The sequence below is a fragment of the Aplidium turbinatum genome, chromosome 8 (genome assembly GCF_918807975.1).
Source record: "Aplidium turbinatum chromosome 8, kaAplTurb1.1, whole genome shotgun sequence".
NCBI classification, from domain to species: domain Eukaryota; kingdom Metazoa; phylum Chordata; class Ascidiacea; order Aplousobranchia; family Polyclinidae; genus Aplidium; species Aplidium turbinatum.
Window position 1 is genome coordinate 15,687,165 of NC_137479.1, and position 17,499 is coordinate 15,704,663.

General features: G+C 37.5%; 1 protein-coding gene across 1 annotated transcript in view; it reads right to left on the reverse strand.

Annotated features, from left to right (window-relative positions):
• LOC145775069 (dynein axonemal heavy chain 5-like) overlaps positions 1-15,694 on the reverse strand; it is a 42,181-nt gene extending 26,487 nt beyond the window's left edge. Inside the window, exons 1-31 of the mRNA XM_082586265.1 lie at positions 15,662-15,694; positions 15,100-15,199; positions 13,757-13,947; positions 13,361-13,486; positions 12,954-13,079; positions 12,683-12,788; positions 12,382-12,599; positions 11,845-12,063; positions 11,494-11,619; positions 11,155-11,323; positions 10,558-10,661; positions 10,203-10,345; positions 9,702-9,887; positions 9,114-9,329; positions 8,767-8,894; positions 8,430-8,598; positions 7,498-7,702; positions 7,032-7,241; positions 6,209-6,406; positions 5,838-5,963; positions 5,456-5,638; positions 3,856-4,031; positions 3,524-3,599; positions 3,130-3,242; positions 2,577-2,786; positions 2,275-2,479; positions 2,080-2,198; positions 1,467-1,603; positions 1,090-1,252; positions 730-841; positions 59-187 (exon numbers count right to left, since the gene is read on the reverse strand). Coding sequence (XP_082442391.1) covers positions 59-187; positions 730-841; positions 1,090-1,252; positions 1,467-1,603; positions 2,080-2,198; positions 2,275-2,479; positions 2,577-2,786; positions 3,130-3,242; positions 3,524-3,599; positions 3,856-4,031; positions 5,456-5,638; positions 5,838-5,963; positions 6,209-6,406; positions 7,032-7,241; positions 7,498-7,702; positions 8,430-8,598; positions 8,767-8,894; positions 9,114-9,329; positions 9,702-9,887; positions 10,203-10,345; positions 10,558-10,661; positions 11,155-11,323; positions 11,494-11,619; positions 11,845-12,063; positions 12,382-12,599; positions 12,683-12,788; positions 12,954-13,079; positions 13,361-13,486; positions 13,757-13,947; positions 15,100-15,199; positions 15,662-15,679 — 4,707 coding nt within the window. The 5' untranslated portion in view covers positions 15,680-15,694. The remainder of the gene's footprint in view (positions 1-58; positions 188-729; positions 842-1,089; positions 1,253-1,466; positions 1,604-2,079; positions 2,199-2,274; positions 2,480-2,576; positions 2,787-3,129; positions 3,243-3,523; positions 3,600-3,855; positions 4,032-5,455; positions 5,639-5,837; positions 5,964-6,208; positions 6,407-7,031; positions 7,242-7,497; positions 7,703-8,429; positions 8,599-8,766; positions 8,895-9,113; positions 9,330-9,701; positions 9,888-10,202; positions 10,346-10,557; positions 10,662-11,154; positions 11,324-11,493; positions 11,620-11,844; positions 12,064-12,381; positions 12,600-12,682; positions 12,789-12,953; positions 13,080-13,360; positions 13,487-13,756; positions 13,948-15,099; positions 15,200-15,661) is intronic.
• Between the last annotated feature and the right edge of the window lie 1,805 nt (positions 15,695-17,499).

Sequence of the window (17,499 nt, forward strand, 5' to 3'; positions counted from 1 at the left end):
TTTTACGAAGCACAGGAAGAGGTCGCGGTATTTTAAGCCGTGCCCAGTGCTCACTTACTTCAATGTCTTCCTTGTTTTCTAACAGAGGAGCTTCCATGATGTTTCTCAATTGGAAGTTTTCGTTTTCGACATCAAAAGTGTGGCTTGTTAGTTTTGAAATCCGTTCCCAGTGGCGTGACATCATCGCCTACATGATGCAAAGAATACATTGCACTTTACCCAGGACTACAGATGCCTTGAGTCAAATAAAGTCAGACTAACTTTCGAAGCTTTTCACCAACTATAAGATTTATAAACTTGAAAAGACTTTACCCTTTGATAAAAAAAAGTTAAAATGGAGGTTATTGTCAGGTTTTTATTGCTGTTTTTCTAAGCAAACGTATTTCTATTCAATATCAAGAATCTTACGTCTTCCGTGTATCTTTGACAAGACTATAACAAATATAGTCTGCTATGCAATGTATAGTTCATGTACTATGAAATATCTCGAAAGCAATTACCATAAATGCAAAGGCTTCTTTAAACTTCCAAATTGATAATAGCTTTTTTACTGTTGTTATTATCATTGGCTCTGATGTGATGCATCGAGTACTATTGCAACTGCCATATCCTATTTTTAGAAAAACAAAATATTACAATACGTGCGAATTAAGACAAAAATCTCTTCAGAAAAAGTGACGAAAGATTTTTGTCCACTTGCAAACGTCACGGCAGCTTACAACCATTCACCTTGTTCGACATCATCTCCAGCAAGGGACAGCACTCGCTGAAGTCATCAATTTTTTTCTTCAGATCAAGAAAGGCGTCCCATTCTTTCAACGCTTTCGGAAGTTTACGGCATCTAGAAACGCCAAGTGTAAAACGTTATATGTTATATGTACTTTGAAACAACTCCAACACAACACAGGGGAAAAAATTATAAACCAGTTCAATGGACGTTGAATTATTAGGCTATGTAATTCTAACTCTGTTTCGAGATTAACGTGATCCAGCTAAAACACGTAAGGTTAAACAGTTAAAGGCGTTTGGCAATAACTGAAATTTTTGTTTTTGTACTAACATCAGGCGGCACCTAAAACCAAGATTTACTTGTTTTGGAAGTCGAGCAATTCCTGGTTAATTTTTTCAATGTCAAGTTCGGACCACAAAATGTCGTAATAGCCATTGACGCTTTCGATGACGTTGTTATACAAGCCATACAGCTTCTGCAAGAGAGTCAATTCTCGCTTGATTCGTTGAAGATCGCTGTATTCTGTTAAAAAAAACGAAAGTTAAAATATATCGATATTTTTCAGATAAAAATTTATTGAATTTTCTTTGTCAGACAGTTGCAAAGAAAACTCACTTCAAAACGAAACAAAGCAGCAATCAGTAAGTTATTATGCATTTTGAAAAAAAGTTTTCATGAATAAATATAGTATAAAGTTGATTGATCTCTACTCCATCAATAAATTGTATACCCTCACCAGTAACTGCCAATCCGAACAATTCTTCACCACCAGAATATGTGACGTATTTTCGCCAAAGTTCGTCAAATCTTGTTTGAAAGATTTGCAAGCGATCACTCGCCTCTCGTGGGGGAATTCCTTGCATGTTTGGGCCCCTGGGTTAAAAGTATTTATATGAGCACTTGGACACTTCGGTGAAGACGTAAATTTTATAATGCAATAGTTTTATTAGAACCATAAATTTCTCTCAATCATTTCAAAAGCAAACCTAGTAGCTTAAGATAAATTTGAAACTAGTGAAACGATCAGGCTAACAAACAAAAGCTTTACTGAAAATTGAAGTGTAAAGTAGGCTACAGTAAGAAGGAGGAAAAAGTAAATCAAAAATGTGCAGAAGAGAATTAAATTCTTAAAAAAGTGTAACAAAAATGTACAAAAAGTAAAAGCGAGTGAAAAGTTTCACCAAAAAAAGATATGAATTTTTATGTTGTTGCAAAAACTAAAATACCTGAAAATCATTTAGTAATAATAAATATTTTAACAACAATAAAGTCAATACAGGCTGTACTTACATCGTATTTTGTGACAAAATGAATTGGCAAACAAACTAAAAGATTAAATAAAAATTTACTTTTCTTCGTAATCGCCGTAAAATTCCATGGTGTCGACTTGGAACTTTTCCACGCCAGAAAGCAAAGCTGTTTTGAAACCTGGTTGGACATTCAGAAGGGTGCTTTGGGTAACAACAACCTACAAAAAAAATAAGACAATAACTATTTAAAAAGGAGCTTTAGAGAGAAAAATTGCAATAGTAGAGATTACTCACCGTTCCTAAAAGGTTCTTCCATTGGTAAGCCAACCCATCGACCTTTTCTGCATTTCCGTCGTTGTAGTTCAATTCAAGTTTGTTGAGCAAGGCATAGCTTTCCTCAATCGGCCCAATCGTCATGTCGATCTTGATTTGTCCTTCACGTAGCTCACGCAAGGCAGCCATCGCTCCTCTGACGTCATCCAAGTCGTTGATTGATCGGCTGCAAGAGAAGTCAAGCAATCGCAGCAAATTCGAAATTGGTTAATCGTAGCAAGTGAAGGTGAACAATCTGTATCTACCATGAATCATTCTCTTACTTCATTCGCTTGTTGAGTGAATCCAGGAAGTTCAGTATATTGTCTTGTTCTGCACCAGCCTTTTCGTTCAAGGCCGCCCCGAAGGCGCGTTTCCAGGCCTTGCACTCTTGAATAAGCGCCAATTTAAGTTCGTCTGTTTCAAACAAGACGGATCCGACGCGGTAGCTGGATGGAAGCTCTTCAACATCCGATTCCAAACGGTGATAATATCTGTATGCAAGAACATACGTTGTAAAAAAAAGAACGTCATAAATCATAGCAAGATTTCGATCAGTTTTGGCGTAAACGTAAAAGAAAATACCAGTCAAGCAGATCAGTTAACATTGATAGAATAAACCGAACAGACGAGTGGCTATCCAAAAAAGATTACTGTGTTGTGGTCATTTTTATAACTAAGTATTATGCCGCGTTTTAAGCATAACATACTAACTAGAAATTAACGTACTGTACGGTAAACTCATGGTGCTTTTAGGAATTAAAAAGTGGTTTGAGCAGAGATTTCGAATGCTCAGACGTGGTGATGTTGAACGCAGAAAATAATGATGCAACTTACTTTATCTGAGCTTCATATTCTGAGTACACTGGTTCTCCAGCGACAAATTCAGTGATCTTTTCCTGGGGATCTTCAAGCCAAAGCTCGCTGAATCCACTGAAGTTGCTCAACAACTGTCAATTATAGTAGATTTTTTATCAAATTGTCGCAATTAGCTCTCGATTGACTAATTTAGTACTCTTTTAAGGCTTTCTTAATGCAAAGAATCACGAGAAAGTAAACGTTTACTTCAAACAAGCCTACTTAGCCCAGCAATTAAACAACAGTAATCAAAATTACATAAGCCTTATTAAAGTCTCGGTTGTAATGGTCTGGTCATTGGTAAAACTATCTTGAGTGTTTCTTTTTACTAACAATCGAACACGGCACAAACCAACCTTACAAGCGAACTTACCAATTCACATTCGCTCTTGAGAGAACTGACCACCGAATGCAGAGCAACCACCACCTTAATAACGTCTTTGTGTTCGCTGTGAAGAAGCATCATATTTAAGTTCAAGTGATTAAATATGAACAGCATCTTCATTTTTAAAGCTGAAGTTTCGCTGAATATGACAAAACTACTCTATGGTGTTACTGTAGACGTAAGTACAGTAAGCCTACATTCATTTGCGTCCAAGAATCGAAGATAGTTCACATTCAAGGCGAAGCGTTGACTCGCTGGGAGTCATAATTCCGCTCTGATGGTTTAATTATTATAACCTAAATATTATTTTTATAATTTACCTAATTTGTTTGTGGATTGGTTTTGGAGGTTTAATTTGAGTTTTAATATCTTCACCCATTTTCCTCGCAGCCTCTGCCTCCATCTGTTGCTGCTCATAATGCATGTCCGCGTAGTCCCACAAAGCCACGCCGAATGTGGCATTCAAGATCTGTTCGATCGCTTTGTTTAGCGAAAGCTGCGCAAAACAAAAGTGTTTGATATAAAAGCAGGGGTGACAGAAGTAAAAAAAAGCAAAGGGCAACACGTGTGTTATTCAGATCAGGAAACTTAGTCTATATATGTTAGCCAAGAAATTGATTTATCAATCCACTGTTGTAGGGTGACCAGTTTTGTTCTACGTCGTATTTTGCTTTGCAAAGAATAGCTACTCTACTAAGGGATTACGAAGTGACAGCTGAGCCTAGTAAGAATTGAACTACAGCATCCAGGATGAAATGAAAAGATACTAACTGTAATATTGAAAACAAGCCTTTAAACTTTTAGCTTTTGTGAAAACTTGTTCTTTAAGTTTGTACTTTGTGTTTCGCTTTGGCCTTACGTGTATTCAGTGACCTCTCGATTGGCCGCTGTTAAAAATACGTTTTCCTGACAGCGTCGCGGCATTCCAACTCGAGTTCCAATAATAAGTCAATAGTTTTAGTGCCGCAGCTATGTGGGCGTTTACGTTGCTAGTTTATGTTGAAGTCTGAGTCAGGCCCGTAACTAGCTTGGAGCAGCAGGGGGGGCAAAAAGTATTCTAGAGAGGGGCCCAACTTTTACCTTCCGTATCATGTACGAAAACGACGTTTGTACACAATGTGGGTATATTTACGCAAGAACATTAATCGTAGGCTTAATACAACGTTTACATTAGACTAGTTTATCATAGAAACAGTCAGTGGCGTAGCCAGGAATTTTGAAAGGGGGTGGGGGTTGACGGCCGACGGGCAAAGACCGCCAAAGGCCACACCCAGCAGCGGGGGGTCTGGGGGGCCTCCCCCAGAAAATTTTGAAAAATTACTTTGAATTTGGTGCATTCTGAAAGCATTTTCAACAAACATGTGGGTATAAATATTCCTGTAAAATGGTGCTGTCCGGTGGCATAGCAAAAGGATAAGATCATGTTTTCTAGGGCATTTTTCGGTAATAAAGCTAAGTCTCTATGTTTTCTTGTTGCTAATTCCTGGCTGAGATATTTGAATGTTTGGTATTGGCAAAACTCGCTCTTTTAATGCAGTTTCGTTTAAAATTAGGCAAACTTTGTTTTAGAGACAACATTCTACCACACCCTTAAACACACAATGTTTACAATTAAATAACACAAGAAAATTGAGTATAAAACTGAAAAGTCAGCGAACAGAGCTAATTAACATAATTTATCCCAGGGGGTGCCAACATTTTTGCAGGGGGGGCTTCGCCCCCCTGCGCCCCCCTAGTTACGCGCCTGGTCTGAGTACATGTTGAGATTCAAACAAAGCTATCTGTTTGCGTATGACAATTCGTCAGAGATAGTTAGACGTCAAGGATTTCGTGTAACAGTAGGCTACACTAACTACTATATTCCACAGTTGGTTTTGTGTAAATCATAAATGAAGCAGAACAATAAAAAGCCAGCGCTACCTGAATATCTTCAAGGCTCGGTTTCATGATTATTGAAGGAAGATTGAGAATGATCTGCGACTTGAAAAGAGGGGGCTTTGTAGATTCTGCTTTTCCTGAACCAAGTCTCTGACTGCTCTGGTACTTGTTGGTCTGTTGAAGCCTTCGCTTGATTGTATCAAGGGACAGTCTAGTCGATTTGACCTAAATGTCAATTCAGTTTTAAGTTGAAGCTTTTTGTAGGAAAATTCTCGTTGGCTCGTTATTGCGATCTTCCAGGCAAACATTTTATGAGACTAAGAAACATCAGCAACGAATGCAACCACCATTTATACATAAACCTTTTTTATTTAGCGGAAACGTTAAAGGCGATGACACAGCCACAAACTGATTGTGATCTCACCAGTGAGTCAGTGGTTCTCTGGCAGATGTGACCCATCAAGGTGTAATACCAAACTGGAAAGTTTTCTGATTTTGCTTGACTTTCCAACTCTGCAAGCTCCTTGTCTTGGAGCTGTTGCTTCAGCAGCTGTAAACAATTCAACAATTTTAGAAAGTTGTCGGAATGGGGAACAATACATTTTCAACTATACGGTTCTCGCTCCCTTCTACATAATAAATTTTCAACTTATAAAACATTCTATTACTACTTATAAATCGTGCCTTTTTGGTCTTTGATGAAGCCGTGCAGCATTATCAAAAGCTTATTGTACCAATTAATGTTTTTCAAGACTTATGTAGAAACAGGCTAGTCTAATTTTTCTTCTCACTTACATCAATTATTTCATAAACGGCTTTTTCCGTGGCCGCGCTCCCATACACAAGACTTGAGCTTGCCACGTTTATGACGTCATCGGTTTGTTTCAAAAACTGCTCGCACGTCACAGCATCGTCATCAGGCATATCGCAAAGTGCAGTGGTGCTGATGTCATCAAGGTACATACCGATTCTGCATTCCATAATGTCTTGCACCTAACATAAAATATCAGTTAAGCTATTATTCGTCTAAAGGCTAATTTGGCAATCATCAACCAGGATCGTTGAGAGGACAATTTGGGTTCAGTACCAATGAGGTCTTCGGGCCCCAAATCAAGACACTAATTAGAAAAAATGCACTATGCCCAAAAATGTACATAGCTTCTTCAAGTTCCCGGGCCCCTTGAAAAGATTACAGCCCCTAAATTATTCCAGGCCTGGGTCCCAAAGTACCCCTAGACCCCCTGTCAACACTACTGTCATCAATTGATGTAGTCTACATGAAATGCTGCCTCCATCTGATGCTATGCTGCATTAAAGTGGCATAACAAGCGCTATATTTAAGCAGAGACACTAGCAAGTTACAAAAACGCCAAGATTGAGCTAGAAACATTTTCCTTCCTCAACACGAACCACTGTGGGTATATTTCAATCCCATAGATGTTGCACAACTATTTATTTCAATGGTAAAACAAAGGCATTTCATTAAATGGTCTTTTTAACAACTTTTTTACTATTCAGTAATTTATTATCATTTCATTTTCATTTTAATATTACGATATTATCTTATTTCTTTGTTATTTATATATTTTTTCTTTAAATCCAAAATCAAACTACATACTCGCTTAATGATCAAGTTGAGCTTGTCCATGGCGACATGAACATCTTGGATGAACTTTTCAATGTTGAGTGAATTCCAGTTAATCACAGTCAGTCCGGCCGAGATTTCATCTTCCACTCGGGAGATAAACGGTTTCAGGAGGGGGAGTAACAATGGGGAAATTCCCGCTGCAATAGCCTCGAATGCGTTGATCATTTCCAATAAGTCATTCTGAAAAAACGTGAAACATCTCCTAAATCACATTGCTTTTATTTCTTGACACATTGCTTTTATTTCATTATACAAAGCGTTTTCAGAAGCAATGATATGCAAAGCATGTTCTAAAAGTTTTTTTGTTTTTTTTGGCAAAGAGAAGCCTGTTAATGCAAAATGGAAAACCATTTATTTTCCACATCACGACATGAAATCTTTCGCTTTGGTTTGACGAAGAAGATGAAGAAGTTTGAAGAAGTAGCAATCAGCTCACCCTGTTCTGATTGATTTTGTCTTCTTTGAGGCAGAGTCTAAATGCTGCATCTGGAATTTCCAATCCAATTTTGGTGAAGTATTTTGCTTCTGCAAGAAGTTCCCAGATTGTGGCGTCAAAGTTCACCATTAGTTGGTTTGTTTCCTTATGACGAACCAGGAGTGACGCTTGAAGTCCCGCCTTAACCGCTTCGACGGCACGGATCCTGAGCATTACGTTGTCAAAAAAGTTAAACATTTAACGAATCACAAGGGCCTTGAAAAACCGTGGATAACAATACTATCATCGCAACACTTTGCATGTGCGTATAATATTTACGAGAACTAGTTTGTAGAAATATTTTTGATAAATCGTTTTAAGGTTATTGCATTGCTTCGAAAATATGTTTTTTCTTTTGTTGGAAGATGTGAAGTATCGTCTAACTCTATAGTTGCCTCCCTGATGAGGTCTGATTGCCATCGTATATCAAATTACCGTCTTCATTATAATAATTCTATGTATGCTGTTATCTAGTTTTGATGGCTGCCATGTCATCTGATTGTTTTTATCGTTCTGAATACTTTCAGTTCTTCTAACTTGTAACACTACCGTACCATTGTCTGTAAACTTGTAACAGTAGATAGCCTATTTAGTGAGATTTTGTGCATTTGCAGTTTGTGTATTATTTCGTTGTTTTTTATTGTTATTTCGTTGTTGTTGTTCGTTATTTGTGCATTTGCGGTTTGTCTATTATTTCGTTGTTTTGGATATGGACAGCTTTGTCTGATGCAAATAAATATTATTATTTAAGTTAAAAGTATTACTTTTAAAAATTGAACACTAATGTAAAATCGTAAACTTCAAACTTATTGTTTGTATGAAATCAGAAAAATCCATCAAATCAGCGTATGAATGCAGCAGCTGGTGATCTCACAACAATACTCGGCACTCACCACCCACGATGGTAGAGAACTTCATATTCCAACAAAACAGCCGCCATCTTATTGTATGTTTTCACCACTTTTTTTCCTTCCACTGACTTCAGCAAGCCATTTCTTCTTTGGAACTGTTCCATCGGGTAAGTTATCTTCCGATAAAGCTGCCGTGCCCATGATATCTTACCTGCGTTTTGCCAAACAATACTAATTAAAAACATAGCTCTGCAAAAAAGCAAGTGATTAACCAAGTGTAGTTATGGAAAAAAGTGTTACAGAAATTATTTCATCTCGATCTTGTCTCGATCTTTTCTTCAGTTCATATTATATTTCATTCAAATACGCAACATCGTACCTGATATTGGCGGCATATTCCGAGCAATTGGAGGTTCGATTTTGAACTTTGTGTACAACTTGCGAACTGTTTCAAGGTCACGTGAGTATTTAGTGAGGAGAAAAGAAAACTTTTCGCTGATGTCCAAGCTACAAAGAAAAAAGAAACATTTTATAGCAAAAAAAATCACCCAAAACGACCCTTTGATTTTTACAAAGTATTGAATGATATAGTATGTGTTGACTGTTAGCATTTTCTATGATAAATGTTGACATTACCTTTGATAAATAACTTGCCTTTATAAAATAGCAATGCTGCTTTGCGCATCTACAGAAATGTAAACGTTTGTAGTGTCTCGAAGCTCTCACCTTGTTCCCTCAATATTTTCAAACTTGAGTAGAAGCTCAAGCAAATATTCTGTTGACAGGGACTTGTCGAACCACGAATCCATGTAACCTTGCAATGCAATCTGTAAATCGTTGATTTGGCTTTTGAAGTCTTCGTAATCCGCTTCAAACTCAGCTTTACGGTGGTCCAGGACGTCATACTTCTTCTTCTCGGCAGTGCTCACGATGCTCTGATACCTTGATAGGTTTCAATCCAAACAACGTTTTAGTGATTGGCGACATGACAACACAATCAGATTAGTGTCACGTTTGGTTTTATTTTTAAATCAGTACATCTATTGTCACTGTTAAACTAAGTTATCCAACGATATTTTCATGCATGCAGAAGCGCAAAGATCTTTTAGGTGGAATAAGCTAAGTTCTAGAGGTTTTAGTGGTTGTAAAAAAGTTATATCCATAACCATTCTGTCATAGAAAGCTCCACGCGTTTTGTGTGAACCAATTATGATTTTAAAATGTAATTATTTTTCGGATTTCACTGACGAACAAACCAATAATGTAATCACATTAAAAATATTATTTTTTTGCAAAATAAACAGGGAAACGTACTTTATGTAAAGCGCTTCAATTCCCTCCATTTTGATATCTTTCAGGCCTGACAAGCTACGCATAATGGACACCATGTCAGCCACTTTCTTGAGTCTTCCGCAAAACGTGTCAAATTTCCCAAAAATGTAATTCTCACTGAACTCGAATTGTCGTTCGTTAGGACTCTCCCGGAGCTTCGCTTTTGTTCTGCAGCAAAAAGAAAAGTGCGCAACTTCAACCACGACAAAATTAGCCCCACCCAGTGCCGAGATAACTCTTTTTAGACATTTTAGATACTCGGTTTTAACATAACCATAGCTGAAACTTAAAGAGTTGGACAATTTTAAGAGAATAAGCAGATTTCACGTGGTCTTCAATCCACCCGTATTTCACTAGTTCTACTCTCTGCTTGCATCTACGGCAAGAAAAGAAACATAGAAGTGTTTAACTTACCCTTTAAAATTAAAACTAACGTGAAACTTTATCTTTGTGAAAACTTACAATTTCCAATTCAAGTCTTACCTATGAAATGCTTTTTGATATTCGTCATTCAATCTTGAACAGTTCTCGATTCTGTCAAGCAATTCGTTGCGATCAATCTCCCAAACTCTGTCTCGTCCACCCATTATGTAATGCTTGCACGTTGTGATCATTTGATTTGTCACCTAAGCCAATAACAATGTTTGTAATTCCGTATTTCAACAATGGAATGCAAGTGAGCCAATTCAAACAGTGGATATCAAAACTTGACAGTTGGTATCAAGAATATTGCAGAAAGAAGTTTACAAATGCAGTATACAAGTTGCAATTCACTTTAACTGCAGAGGGGTGACTTTTATCAAATAAAATTCTTCATGCGCATAAAAAAAATCGTCACCTTCACAAAGAGTGAGGTCATTCGTTCGGATGTGTTGTAAAATTGCGAAACGCTATTGATCATTCGAATGCTGTTCATCAGCCCTGAGAGGACTTCAATCATGCCTGAAACAAAACGTTACCTTCAATACAACTTCACATTTATCGAGTTTCCCGAGTCTGAATCAACTTTATGCAGTTAGTATAATGTGAAACAAGATATTTCATTCATTATCGAGGGTAGTCCTGGACATATCGCTCATTTACCGTCTGGCAAGGAGGAACAAACCGCAGACCACACGATCTACGAAGAGAGCTCACACGAAGAAGATTAACTTTTGATATATCTATGTAGTTTCACTTTCAATTTTCTCAAAATTAGTCTACATCAGTTCTTACATTTAGGTGAAATGGCAATTTTCGTTATTGTAACTTTTCGGTTTCACTTTCGGCTTTGTGACAAGAAAAAAGCACAGTACAATGTCACAACAATCACTATATGAACTTCAAGATATAAGAAGATCGAGTAGCAAGGAAGAAATTTCGGAGGTCAACATCTGCCAGCAGTGGTATAATTAGTTATGGTGATGGGAAATAACAAACTTAAAGTTAACATTACCTTGTGGAGTGCACTTGGATAGTGGGCCGAAGTATTTGTCCAGAGTGTAGAGATATTTAACGTTGTCTTTAGCTTCATTAGTTGCATCAGTGATTCGTGAGTCGAGAGATTTCCAGACTCGAAGTGTGCGCGACTTAGCCGCATGCAGCACCCCGACCACAACGCGAACCTTCAAATCAAATAGATATTTATTATAAGCCTACATAGCGCAATGAAAAGCACCCCACATATTATGAAGAAACAGATACCTGTACTAATGAAGAAACACGTACCCCATACTGTGTAGTGTGTACCCCGTAATAAGTAACAATTTTATCCGCTGGTCTATAAAAAACTCACTCTTGGGGTTTTGATTTCATCAAGAAGGGAACTGAACTTCGCCATTCTTTGCTTCCAGTGATCCAGTTCAGCTGCAGGACCAATGTCATCGGCTTCCTTTCGCATCTGCTCGCTTTCCGCCAACACCTGATACAATGAACACAACCTTTGTAAGTGATCAAATGCGAGAAAGAAACTGGTAAAAGAAACTCTAGGCAAGTAAACTGTGTTACAACTTTTAAATCGAAACAGAAGTAACATCTGATCAAATGACTGCGTTGTTTTGGTGGCATTTTATTACCTCCCATTTAATACCTTAAAATTCAATTATTATACAATTAGCATAAATAAGTTGTACGTTTTTAATCCTACCTGGTCTATCTGTTTGCACCATCCATTTAGAACTCCTTCGAGCTTCTCTACCAGGTCCATATTGGAGGAAGCTGCTTGGGCGAAGTCTTGTGGTCCTTTCAAATCATCCAAATTGTATCCAATATCAACCTCATGCAGTTCGAACCGATCCGACATATGAGAACGTGCCACAGACAAGGTTGATACGAACTTATCAATGGACTCGATGAAGTCGTCGATCTGGTTAAAACACAAATTAATTTATACGTAGACTTGGCAAATAATTATTTCTTATTTCTTGCTTATCGATCTTAGAATTAATCGAAAAAATCTTTTTAGAAAAAGCTTGCTGCCGGAAAAGGTTTCTTCAGAGGCAGGGTGTAAACAAAAGCAACAAGTATTTTACAAACAAGTCATTGCCGCCATTTTAAAACTTAATACGGTTGTGAATTTGTGATTCAATAGACTTAATGCAATCAATCGTTTGAGGTGACTTCATATTCTAAACGTGGCCCAAGTAATGATACTCTTTGCTTATCAGCCGCTACTTTTGTTAACCTGTTGTCTGTCTCCTCCTCCATTTGCCGTCAGTTGGCCCCAGTCAGTCTGGGCTCTAAGCGCTGGTACCATAACGCGACCAAGAAGATCTTCTATTCCTTTAAGAAGTCCCCCATTTCTGGCATCCAGCATGCCGAAGTTGACTTCATTCGCAATGTTGGAAACCGAGATTGACTTTAAGTTGGTGCGTACGAAGAAGTAACAGACTCCAGTCAAAGCTAAACAACACAATGTAACAATTACACAAATATTCAAGCAATACATTTCTAGAAAATACTGCAAATATGATTTAAAGTCTTACGTTCGTTGTCTCCGGCGGTGATAAACAGCTTTTCCTTCGGCAATGAATTGGGATGAACACTGGCAAGATCTGCTCGTGAATGAGATGCTTCTCGAATTGATGTTTCCTTCAAAACAACCAGTGACATACAATCAAAATAACAAAATAATCCGCTGCATTTGCCCGCAGAAATGATCATAAATAATATGACATAAGTTATGTAAAAATAAAAATATTATAATTTGAAGGTGGAAACATGGGACCTAAGAAGATCTCTCCTAGTTCACAATACCTGAAAATAAAACATTAGCTTCTTCGATTTATTGGGAGCAAAGAATTCATCGATCAGCTCAAACCGCTCGTCTCCAATAATTTGTTCTTCAACTGTCGAATCTTCGACTTGCATTGCTTCAGCAACCTGTTGCACGTGCAAAACGTAACATGTATGATAAAAAGCCATTTTAAATTAGGTCATCTGAAGCCGGCGCCTTTAATTTCTTCAATTTTTTACCGTGAACAAACTTTATGTAATATCTACGTCACCATAAATTATGATAGTGACACACCAACATTTGACAATGAATATGAAATGCTAATAATCTGCAAAAATTTAGAAGGAACATGTCACCCTTAAACCAGCTTTAGTGTAGGCTACAGTTACCATACTTGTGTTGAAACCTGATGAGCTATGCCGCTCACCTTTGAAATAATCCACTTGTGTCTAGCGTCGAGTCCAGCTCTACGGTCCTCTCTCATCGCCTTCGCTTGTCGGGCCATTTCCTTCATTGCATCTCCTGATAGAACCACGTTCTTTTTTCCACCAGCCTGAAAGAAAATGAATATTATAAGACAGCTTTTTAAAATAGAGTTTAACCTGTTCTTAATTTTCCAGCGCTTGCAGCAAGCATTGATTATTGTAAACATAAAATTGAATTTTTTTTAAACTGTATCAAAAAGCTGTCAGATAAACAAAATTCATGAAGATGTTGCTCGACAATTCAGCAAATTTGCGCCGATTGGAAGCACAGACAACTTAAGCAATTTCAAAATCTCTTTTGCACGAATGCTGAACTTGTTTGCTCATTGTTAACGTACCGGTGTTGCGTTGGACTGAGCTTGTTGTGATGTGATGCGTCTGTGGGCAGCGCCACCAGCGGCACCTCCTCCCACACGACGTCGTTTCGAGCCAAAGTTTCCAGTGTTACCGCCGCTAGCGGCTGTTTGATGGGCTTGTGAAGCATCGGTTGAGGGAGCTGTAGCATTTGGCTTGTCAACATTATGTTCACCTGTGAAGCAAGACCAACATTGAAACTGTGCATCTTGCCAACGACTGACAGCCATATTTTTTTTCTTATTTCTGTTGACATAAATTACACTTTGTAAACAGAAAACATATTTAAAAATGACATAAAAGATGCACTATCATTGCTCATGTAGTTTTTTAAAGCAATTGCTTTTCTAACAGCTTACGAGCTAAACAACAGCGACGATACGAAACTATGGTTTTCCTGTGGTGTTTTTATATATGTGTGTTAAAAAGAAATTCTTTTGTTTGACTTATATTACAATAAAGCACATAATTGGAGAATTCATGCGGAATTACTAAGAGGCACGGCTTGGGAGGTAATAACAATGACCTTGGCGTTGAATTTGTGAGTTGTTATTCCAGCAAGCTAAATGCTTACAGTTTACTTGTTTCTTGAAACTTTAAATGGAAAGCGCTGCGTGGAGACAGTTTTGTAAAGTAAACTCTATTCATACGTATCCTATTGTTGTCCTCGTACGAGAGTGGCTACAACTTCGTCACAATAGTGTTTAGAAACAAAAGAGTTCGAATTTCGGTTACGTCTAATTATAAATCTCGAATATGTCAAGACGCGACATTTTGAAGAAAACAACGCTAGGGGCCAACAAAACAACAAAGATTTCCGGAAATTGACACCTTTTGTTAATTGGTAATCCATGCGGGGGTAGTCTGTAGTTACGCAACACACGATGACCTTCTACCTTATCCACAAAAATAGATAAATTGCCCAATCAAGTTTTCGAACATGGTCACCAGTCCTAGTGTAAATCAGCATACAGAAAAATTTGAAAAAAGTCCTGTAACTGCACGACGTTTCTGGAATTTTGGCAATACGTTTTATTTTTAATTTTTAAATTTCTAATTAAGCCAACACGGTATAACTGATGCAACAACTTCAATTTGAAATATTTATACTAAAATTACATTGGTTGAAATAAAAATACAGTATCAGTTGCCGAAGTTAAAACATTTAGTCTGCAATGCTGCAATTCTTTTTTGTTATTTATGACATCACAACGCTATATCACCATTGCCACACCCTGACATCAGCTAGGCTGTTTCCATTCCTCAAAAAACTATCTTACCCTCAAACCATCTATCAATCCCTCAAAAAAACAAAAAAAAATCTTACCCTGTTTGTCTTTTAGAGTAGGCGAACCAGTATTTGCTGCTTCTGTGTCGGGTTTAGGTGAAGGAGATTTTGTGGCTTCTTTATCTCCAACTTCCACTTCCTGTCATAAACAACTGTTTCAATGTTGAGCAATAAATAATTTAAAATTACGATGTATTTCACAAGTAACTGACATTTACGAAATCGCAACAACGATTAAAAAAAAGATATCTTACAACTTATTCAAAAACTTTTTTCTACCGGTTTGAATAACAGGCAATAACAGCTATATGCAATTGGGTTGCATTCACAAAAACATCGTATGATTTCCGCTGCAAGAAAAATACTCAAGTAGAATCTGCTAAAATTTTAAACAGCAAGTTTCTTCACCCTCTCCCATATAACGCCAATTCTGACGTATCTTCTTTCTATAAAAATTAGCCGATAACGCAATATGACGTTTTTGTCATTCCTATCGGAAAATGTTAGGTTATACAATATCTGAACAGCCCTTTATTCTATTTTTTTATACTTGAATAATCCCAATTAATTCAGTTTCCTAAAATAGCTTGAAAACTGTTACCTTGACTTCAGCTGACATTGTTGAGTCTTAGATGCTTTTTGTTCATTTACTTGTAGCTTGAACCAATAAACGTAGGTACTCGAGCAGAAACTACTCGAAGTGATCGAGTGTGGTTTGTTCGCTCGTTTTTCAAGCCAGGACTCTTGTCTTCACAACGATTGAAACGGCTTAAAATACGGTCTGGTAAACAATGATGGCAGAGTTCACTTGCTTTGGTTTAATCTTTTTTAAGTATTATTGAATTTGAAATGGAAAATAATTTTGCAGGTTGTTTGAATCACATTGGAAACAGGAAAAATGCTGCACGAGACTTAGTAAACGGAATGATGAAAAAATTCACTGTAGACCTGAGTTTAGGAGATACAATTTTGAGCTAATGCTAAAATTGTGTAGTTGAATGCTCAAAACATCACCCCAAATAAAAGTTTATTCCTCAGACGGATTGATTTTACCACACTAACCCGTACAAATAGCCTATGTGGTTTGGTGCCCTCTTGCAACTTTGCAAAATTTAACATTATTGTTTCCTCAAATTTTTTTGTGACTTAGGCTAGTTCTCAAACTAAAATCTTCAAATCAAAAGTATCTTTCAATTTTAAAACATGTCATTTCAAACTTTACTTTTACCAACTAATTAAATAAGTTGAAAATCGAAACCACATCTTTTCGGTGGGTTACCAGCAAATCATCTCCAGTCGAGAAACTAGTTAGCTTATTTTTTAAAGAGTAAAGTGTAGCCTACTATGGCTAAAAATTCTTAATTTTTGTAGAAAAGTAGTCAGAATTCTGACTTTAGTTTTAAATATATGCTGACCGGAAGCTTTCTCTATAATTGCCTGTATGGTCATGCAGAGCCGGTCATCTTCACCGCTATAACAACGATAGTGGTGATTTTAATGAAATGCGAATTATCACAGGCCAGGAGGAAATAATATTTTTCAAATACAATTTTCAACTTGCTGCGTAGCTACAGCTTCAATTCGGCAATAGGTCGCTTAAATGCGAGTTCAAAATCTTACTTTTACCAATTTAATGTTTGGCGACAACAACGTAGGCTATATTCTTTACGCTATGCGACATATCGTAGAGCGTAGGCCAAGTTATTTCTTTTGTTGTTAACCGAAGGTTTTCGATTTGAAGCAAGGTTTCTTTTCTAATTATAAACGCTACACGAAGTCCAAGGCACGCAGTCTGATCGATACATAAGCAGATATTAGTCCCATAGCTAAGCCTACTTGATTCCAAGGTACGGGAAATGAGAAGACAAGGTTCTCAATACACTAAACCTTCGGAAGAAACGAGAGTAGGGTGGCTACTTCCTTACTCACGGCTGCCTTTCCTTCAGCAACTACGCTCACCCAAGTTACTACACTCTGGATAAAGGTGTGCTGTATTTTTCAACAACCAGCTTACTGGGAGTCGAACCAGAATCGCATAGGGTGCGCCTTACACGCTGTGACATCCCACCGCCGTCACACAAGAAACCCGGTTATAAAATGCTGTACGTCTAAGAGAAGTAAACTAGTTTATAAGATACCACAGTCTGTCTGCAAAATAAACCACGCATTAACGCCTTAAAATAAAAAAGTGGGTTCGGGAAAGAACACCAGCTGAATTAAAGTGAGCAAACTATTGACAGGAACGTAATGCATTCTGCACCTGTCAACTATAGCAGGCAGATGGGGGCACGCGTTACTTTTAAAGTAGCGCGCTACCCGCTACTTGGACCAAAATAGCGCGCGCTACCGCTACTTCTTCCGCTATTTTTGTCTAAAATGACACTAGGGAACACTCTTCAAGTCCCTAGTAACGCAAAATCGACCTTGAAAACGAATGTT